Below are 8,656 nucleotides of genomic sequence, written 5' to 3'. Positions count from 1 at the left end.
TGGACGTTTATTACAAAATGCACCATTATTATAAAATGCGGCTCAACACCACCTAATGGAGGTCACCACTCAGATTATGGGCCTTTACCTAATCTAATTGTTTGTCTGGTATGAGTGTTCAGTTGTAATAACAGTTACACTTTTAAGATATCCATTGCAAAACATCACGAGTGTGTTCTTCGATGTTTGAGTGTGTTCAGGACAAACAGGAAGTGGCAAAAATAAAATTCATCATTGCAACATGATTTCAAGGAAGCTTGCAATCACAGTCATGCACTAAACTGCACATGAATCACGTTAATCATATGAACATGACACATGAGCTCTGTTTTTACAGATTACTGGCTGCTTTTAAGCCATTGTTCTGTTCTAATCAGCGCTAACTTGAAAAATGGTCTTTTGGTTTAAAGTGCAAGTTCTATTTAACTGCTTTGTGAAATATAGTTTTTCTTAGTGCAGTTGCAAAGTGCAATGTTGTTTACCTAATGCTGTCTCTGAGATTACTGAGTCGAGATAGGAACTAATAATTACAGACTTGATGATTCAACCACCAGACACGGACACACGCGTCTATTTGAGCACAGTGTAGATAATCTGATTGTGTCATTTGTCAATTATAAATCTTCGTTTGTTAGATCAGGAAGAGACTGGAGGGTCAGTATTGACATAACGTGGGTGGGAGGGTCTGAGTTACACAATACAAGAAAGACGGAGAGCAGCAATGAATAGGCAAGCATGCCACGTCAGGGACTGTCTGTCATTCCAGTTATTATTCCATTATTCCGAAACCCAAATGGTCCACAAAATGTCTCACTAGACTAAAAGCCCATTTGGCTGATGACCCTAAAACAAAAGCTCAGAAATACTCCAAAGGCTCATTGTTCTAAAAAAAATAAAGTGTATAAACAGCGGTACACTGTGTGTACTTTTGTTGCTTCTAGGTGGAAATTTGGAGGGACATTCAGTCATATTAAAACACATTTTATAACCCATTCATCCCCTGTTAGACAACAGCAGCTAATGGTAGCATTCAACCACTTCTTAGGTAACATATAGGAAGCAGTGCTCGCAAATTGTTTATGTGATGCAGTGACAATCATTTTATTCTCTCACACAAATCATGGAAGCGCCCTGGAGGTTCACCTGGTAAGGTTTGATTAAGCCCTTTGCTGCATGTCATCACCCCTCTCTCTCTCTCTCTCTCTCTCTCTCCCCCTGCCTTCCTGTCACTATAAAATAAAGGTTCTTTAAAGGTAAGGGTAACACCTAGTCAAATGTTTTCATGCAGTGCCCGAACATGTTTGCAGGGACAGATGGTTTTCCCAGAAAAACATAAGTCTGGTTGTGTTAGGTACGATAATAACACTCTAATTAAATACAGTGCAGTGCAGTAAATAGATCGATTTGTCTCTAATGCACAGTGAGCGTGCATGAACATCTCTTCTCTATAACATTAAGCACCTTTCGACATAGACCAAGCAATACTTATACTAAGATAAGCAATACTTATCAGATGTTTATGTATCCAAGAATCTCTCAGATATGACACTTTGGTGTTGTTTCTATTGTCAATAATGTTGTACTTTCACACTAAGGCTGTGCATACATAGTGTACACATGTTTACACTGTACAAGAGTTCTGCCATACAACCAACATGTGCTAAGTGTAGCACAACAAAATGATTGGCGTGTGAGTCCCACAGTTGTGATTGCAAATGAAATGGGAACAATTTGGGTTTCCCGGTCAGCTACAACAGCAAAAGAAAGAAAGTTGTGGACAACACAATGAGGGTATGTGGTAAGTCTTGCTCCACCATTGTGCAATACATAATTGTTTGGATGCTTTTCAGTTTTACATTGTAACCTATTGCTTTGTGGGAAAGTGCGTGTTGGCCACTGGCCCCATCAATGTCTGTCTTGAACTACGATCTGTTCAAACTAAATGAAAAGAAACGTATCGTTCTGTATTTGTGGGGTTTTATTCCCAATCAGGTGAACTGTTTACTATAGTTCACGTAGTACAGGTTTTACAGTTTTTTAAATCCATAACTCTCAGCTCAAGTGGCTGCATACTACAAAAAAAGTAATCATTTTATGATTAAAAGCACAGCTGGGTTTTTCCAGACTTATGCTACAGGCCCAAAATCCTTGAACATCTGCAGTATAGGCTGGAATTATTATGCATATCTGAACACATTTGCCATCCCACAGATCTTTATCCAATCATAAAACACCAAGGAACTACATATAAAGTATGTCAAATCACAACCACAACAAAGGTAGGTAGGTAGATTTTATTTGTATAGTGCTTTACACAGTCAACATAACAAAATGCTTTACAAGAGCAATATACAGTGTACAAGAAACAAATCATTTTTAGAATATATAATACAAAATAAAAATACACAATAAATACATGACATGCAGACAGGTTACCCAAATACTAGTATAAAATGGTATATATTAAGCTTAGCCTTTCATTCAGACTCTCAGAATTCAGACCTGAGAGAGCGAGCAGTGAGAGTGAGATGGACAGGGGACAGACAGGAGAGAGAGAGAAATGCAGCATGCAGACTGAAGTATGACGTTTAGTCTGACATCAGTTTAATTACAGTTTCCTTTAAGAGTGCGAGTCACAGACAGACCGACTAGAGAAAGGGAGGCACTGGAGCCGTGTAGGCAAGCATCTGGACATTTCACATCTGCACAGACTCAGGAAGAATGACTCCAACTACAAGGTATCTATGATCTTCATTTGGTTGATATATTGTGAAATATTTCACATTAGAAATGATACATTATCTATTCCTAAACATATGATAAGTTGAAGAAGTGTTGGGCTGTATAATCATATTCTGTCAAAAATCTGGATACACATTGGAAGGAACAGTGAAATACAGCCCAACTAAATTCAAGGAGATGAAAGAATTGCCCCTACCTGTAGAAGTATATTGTTTTTAACATCTCATTCTATAAACACATGTTACACATCAGTGAGCAGTCACTGTGTTTCTTTTTTTGTATATAAATTTTGATAAAATGTATTTTTGTGCTCTCCTGACACACCAAAAATAACAATAATATTTTAACTAAAATGACATTGACTGCAGTGCATCATTAGGAGATATACTAAAGACTGTTACAGTTGACAGTGGCTGCATATAGATTCAATTGGCTGACATGGAGAAGGCATCTTATACTTACAGCAACAAAATTAATTCTTCTGCCACACTCTCAACTTGCTGCTCTATTCATTTCTATTGATTCTTAATACTGTATACTCCAAAAGATTTTCACGTGTGTTGAAAATACAGTATATTTGTAAAACCAGTTCTCTTATAAGTAAGATAATATCACACAACCCCAGGCAAATTAGGATGTACAGAGCTAAGCCTGTTGCTCATTATTGCATGGCACATGGCAAACACTGCATGTAAAAATAGAAATGCAGGAAACAGTAATTGCGTAGTTGGCGCTCAAAGAGCTTAGCTAATGATCAGCTGTTTGCAGAGAATCAATCACTATAGGAAACTGTTATATTATGTTAGTGTGGTAGCTTATGTTATTTTAGTGCAGTAGAAAGTTCACTGCTTTAAAATAAGAAGCAGTACAAGTACATTTTAAAATCCTGACAACAAATGAAACCACTGACAAAACATGCCAATGGCTGTTTTTAGACATACTTTTAGACATACAGTATTGTATGTATTGTTGTAATAGCATCAAAGTCAACAAAATGTTCTTAAAAGTGCAAAATAAGAATAGTTTAAATGCATTTCTGTACTATATGTTGCCTTTATTCTAATAGTATTGTTTGTTTAAAGGAATAGTTCAACATTTTATTAAATGATTTTCTCTCTGATGAGTTAGGTGGCAGTATCGATGCAGTTCTTGAGAACAGTGTTGATCTATTTTTCACAAAATGCGAAACTGTTTCAGTGTTTAATTGTCCTTGCTTTATATTCTACACAGCATTCCAGACTTTAGCACCACAGCTTTATATGGAGACCAAAACAACACCAATGGCACTGCCTGTCCTGAAACGGATGCCTGGGAATGGCTCAGCAGCAGTCAGCCAGTGTATATCCTGATCATTACAGTGCTGGGAATTGTTTTTAATGTGTTTGTCCTGATGGTCTTCTGCCTCCACAAGAAAGCCTGCACCGTGCCTGAGATCTACTTGAGCAACCTGGCTGCTGCTGATGTTGTTCTGCTGTCCTGTTTACCTTTCTGGGCTGTAAACATTTACAACAATTTCGACTGGCCTTTTGGTCTGTTCATGTGCAAAGCTGCCACTCTGGGCATTAAGATGAACGCCTACTGCAGCATCTACTTCCTCGTTCTGGTTAGCATGGATCGCTATGTGGCACTGGTGCATACGATGTCTCATGGTAGAATGCGTAGGCCAAAATATGCCAAACTGGGCTGTCTACTGGTGTGGGGTTTTGGATTGCTCTTGAGTGTCCCCACCCTCATCTTCAGGAAAGTGGAACACTTCCCTGAGTACGGTGTCCATGCTTGCTTTCTGGAATACCCAAACCACGCGGTAGAACTGTTCTGTGATGGGATGTTGGTTGTTGTTAGCTTCGTCATCCCCATTTCAGTTATCTCATTCTGCACTATCAAGATTATTCAGGCTTTGAAGATCCAGGCAGTAGAGAGGTTCAATGCTGAGAAAACAGAACAGAAGGCCACCACACTGGTGCTGGTGGTCCTCCTGGCATTCCTCATCTGCTGGGTGCCATTCCACTTGGTCACCACCCTGGACGTGCTGTTACGAGCTAAGGTCCTGGAAGGTTGTCACCTCAATACTGTCCTAGATATCTGCAACCAGGTCTTCACCTACTTAGCCTTCTTTAACAGTGTTCTCAACCCCATCCTCTACGTCATTGTGGGAAAGAACTTCCGGAAAAAAGTTCGTGAAGTTTTTAAGCAGTGGAGCAATAAGAAAACGGCGTCTTCTGAGTCTACACGTTCAAACCAATCCTCTACACTGAAGACTTTGGCATGAAATTCAACCTTCAAAAGCACAGCTCTTCTCATAAACAGACTTTGTAGAAACTGTCATAAACAGTAACTTTAGTAACAGTAATTGTCTTGCTACAATGTAAATGATGATTGATTAGGTTTGTAACTCTGTTGTAATGGGACCAAATCACGCTTCCTGAAATTATTCTTTGATGAGACATTATTGTGTGAGGCCATAAAAGACTGGAATAAATGTTCCTTCCTGGAGAAGGTGTTACAGGTCGCTAAGTGTTATTGTGTCTCAACCATGTTAAAGTATATGATAAGCTGGAAAAACTGGCCACATGCAATTATTTTTCCTGCTTTACAAGTTCCACCACAGCTTTAATACCCTTTGTTACAAACATTGGTGAGCATCAGTATTTTGAATGTACAGTTGATGTGATCTAAATTAGCCTGGTTGCTTTATGTAAATACAGTTTTCATACTCGGTCTTGTATTGCTGATAACTCAGACTGTAAATAGTACCAGTATTTGTTTTTGTCTGTAAATAAATAATCCTTCAAATAAAACATATATATGGTTTTATGGATGTTGTGAATCTTTACAATGCATTTAAATGTCAAATTGAGCACAAAAACCAAAAAGTAGAAATCCCCAACAACTGCTTGCTAAGTGTTTTCTGATGTTTCTGAATCATCTGTCTGCAGAGTTAAAAACAGGATTCTGTAAAAGAGTTTCCAGTGGTGACACAGAAACATGCTCATTTTTGTTGGCTGTATGGACATCAGTTGTCTCATTATACATTTCTCTCCACACCAGCATTTAATGGCTTAGTGTTGACTCACTGTGGGCTGTGGGCAAGGGTGCACCCCTAGTTATCCCCAAAATGAAGGCATGTCATGCCAAACAGGAAACCTTTGTTAGGAGTCAGGCTTTACCACCAGTGCCAAGAATGGAAATTGTTGTGGAACAAAAAACATGCAGGCAGACAAAGTTACTTCAAAAATACACAGTTTGACCTCGTTCTATGTATTTCTGTCTCCCTTTCAAGATTATGCTACCACTTTTCACTAGTTTTTCAAACCTGGAATATATATTCTTCTTTGTTGAAATGGTTCTGCAAAATGAGATTTAAATTAATTTGTGTTGAGGAATCAGTATGGTATATATACAGCATACTTTACTATACAGCATAATTTTAAGTTGTATAACATATAGAGAAAGGTTTGACCAAAAAAAGCTGTTAAAGAAGTGCAGTTGTTGTCTTTTGTCATGACTTACCATTATACAGTCACCCAATAACCTATTGCTGTTTTAGGTTTCAGCTCAAAAGGTGGACCCAAGCATAGAACAAGGACTACGAAACAGATAAAACAGATTTATTGGGAATATTCAGATTAGATGGGATGGCTGGTGTTGGCAGAGATTTAAGGAGTGAGATTGGATGGTGTGAGCGTGATGGAATTGCACAAGAGAGTAGCAGAGAAAGCAGACAGATGAGGAGTAGTCCTGGAGCACAAAGGAAAATACAGTTAGCAACCGCCTTGGAGTCAACATAATACATCACAAAAAACTAGAGAACACTAGAAACTTGACTGTGCTAGACTATTACTGTACCAGACCAGACCAGACCAGACCAGTGGGAGTTGACCCAGGGTAGATTTTACTGCTGAGGTGATGAGCTGATGAGCACATTCATAATATTCAGTTGGAATAAAATATGTCATATCCGTATTACAATGAATCATGGCTAATTAAATCACTGAAGTCTGGTAAATTTCTGCACCACAAGTGGACTCTGCACAAAGTCAACTTGAGGCCCCTTATGGGCCGTAGAAGTCACTCTCATGTCTGTAGTCTAAATACAAAGGTACAGCCAGCAGTCAATGATTGAACCAAGATGGCAGTGCAAGGCTCAGCGTCTCTCCAGATTCGGCATTAGTAGTTATCTGTGTTTTTGTTTGTCTCTTACAGAGACATCAGATCTTATAAATTTGACTCTTTTTATCTTTTGTCTCCGGCTGATAACAGAGATTACTAAAACATCAAAGTCTATCAAACCAGCTCTGTCGACTCTGTCGGACAGTGTTGAGATTGTAAACATAGTAGGAGGAAGAGAAGGCCAAGGCTTTTCAGGCATTTTCTGACATGCTACATTCTATATCCGTTGCCAAGACCCGCGTTTTAGACGACAGTATGTGTGCTGTGTGCTCTGACTGATAAACCATTATCCACACTCCATTAAATCTATTATCCCCCCACACTTTGAAACTCAAATCATAACATGAAGGTAGCAACACATTCCTTAAACCTGTGTTGACACAGTTAAAAGGTTTTACTGGTATATGTATCAGTTTGGAACACACCCTTATTTTTCTACCTGTTAAATCCTTGGTACTGTGAAACAGCTCTCACAGTGATCAGCAACTAGGTTACCTATGGAGAGTGCTGAGATTTTCTGCAACCATACAGATGCATGGGATTGGGTTTATACCATGCAGCCTGCCTACATGTCCATCATCTGTTTTCTTGGAGTGATCGGCAACTCCTTTGTGCTTTGTGTATTCTGTCTCCAGAAGCGGCGCAGCTCTGTGGCCGACATCTACCTGAGCAACCTGGCAGCAGCTGATCTGCTCATGGTTTCATGCCTGCCCTTTTGGGTTGCAACCATTATCGACAAGTTCCACTGGAGGTTTGGGGAGCTCATGTGCCAGCTTATCAACATTGTCATTGGGATGAATTATTATTGCAGCGTGCTGTTTCTTACGCTTGTTAGCTTGGACAGATACCTGGCCCTCACTAGACCCCTAAGCCAGGGGAGGGAGAGACGGGCATTCTGGGCACGTGGGATTTGCTTCAGTATCTGGGTTGCTGGGGTCTTGCTCAGCTTCCCTGCTATCCTCTTCCGCTCTGTTCAGTTCTTCCCTCATCTGGGCATAGACGCATGCTACCTAGCGTATCCCCATGAAGGTTGGAGACTACGCTACAACATGACTGTCAGCATAGTAGGCTTCCTTATCCCTGTTCCCATTGTATCCTACTGTAGTTACCACATCACTAAAGTCCTTCGGAGCAGCCAGAAGATGAAAAAAGGCAGCAGAGGCAGCGTGGAAAGGAAGGCAGCATACCTCGTTCTTGTTGTTCTGGCTGTGTTCGTTCTCTCTTGGCTGCCCTATCAGATCTTGATCTTCTTGGATACCTTGGATCACTACGGGATCATCTCTGGATGTACATGGGCGTACGTATTGGACATTGGCAACCAGTTAGCTACTTACTTTGGCTATAGTAATAGCTCATTGAATCCTTTCCTGTATGTGATTGTGGGAAAACACTTTAAGCAGAGGGCAAGGGAAGTGTTTAGACTTCTGCTGTGCAGAAGGAAGCAGCAATGGAGGAAGTCTGGTCATTCCAATGCTAATCTTAACTCAACTAAACAAACCGAGAGTACCAAAATCTAAATGTATCTATGCATTTAAAGCTTTGACCAAAAACCACTGTTAAAGAAATCTGTTTATTAAGCATGCAATTGGTTTCTATGTCTAGACTTACTGTCACACAGTTACTCACTTACCATATAAAGAAATTGTTTCAACATTTTGGGAGACATGCTCCTTTGTTTTCTTTTAGGGTTAGATAAGGTCAGTGCCACTCTCATGTCTGTAAGCTTATGAAAGCAGAAACAATC

General features: G+C 39.7%; 2 protein-coding genes across 2 annotated transcripts; both read left to right on the top strand.

Annotated features, from left to right (window-relative positions):
- The first annotated feature begins 2,480 nt into the window (after positions 1–2,480).
- On the top strand, positions 2,481–5,553 carry LOC104932866 (B2 bradykinin receptor). The gene is made up of 2 exons (XM_010748191.3): positions 2,481–2,738; positions 3,973–5,553. The coding sequence occupies exons 1-2, from the start codon at positions 2,722–2,724 to the stop codon at positions 5,009–5,011; spliced, it is 1,056 nt and encodes a 351-aa protein (XP_010746493.1). The 5' UTR covers positions 2,481–2,721; the 3' UTR covers positions 5,012–5,553.
- Positions 5,554–7,466: 1,913 nt separating this feature from the next.
- LOC104932869 (B2 bradykinin receptor) lies at positions 7,467–8,656 on the top strand. Its single transcript, XM_010748194.2, has one exon. The coding sequence runs from the start codon at positions 7,467–7,469 to the stop codon at positions 8,427–8,429; it is 963 nt and encodes a 320-aa protein (XP_010746496.1). The 3' UTR covers positions 8,430–8,656.

The sequence above is a fragment of the Larimichthys crocea genome, chromosome XXIV, assembly GCF_000972845.2.
Source record: "Larimichthys crocea isolate SSNF chromosome XXIV, L_crocea_2.0, whole genome shotgun sequence".
Taxonomy (NCBI): Eukaryota; Metazoa; Chordata; class Actinopteri; family Sciaenidae; genus Larimichthys; species Larimichthys crocea.
The sequence above is the reverse complement of the archived record's forward strand: the minus strand, read 5'-3'. Positions and strand labels throughout refer to the sequence as shown.

Excerpts from the sequence above, each read along its gene's own strand:
- LOC104932869 (XM_010748194.2), top strand. The coding sequence starts at position 7,467 with ATGCAGCCTGCCTACATGTCCATCATCTGTTTTCTTGGAGTGATCGGC.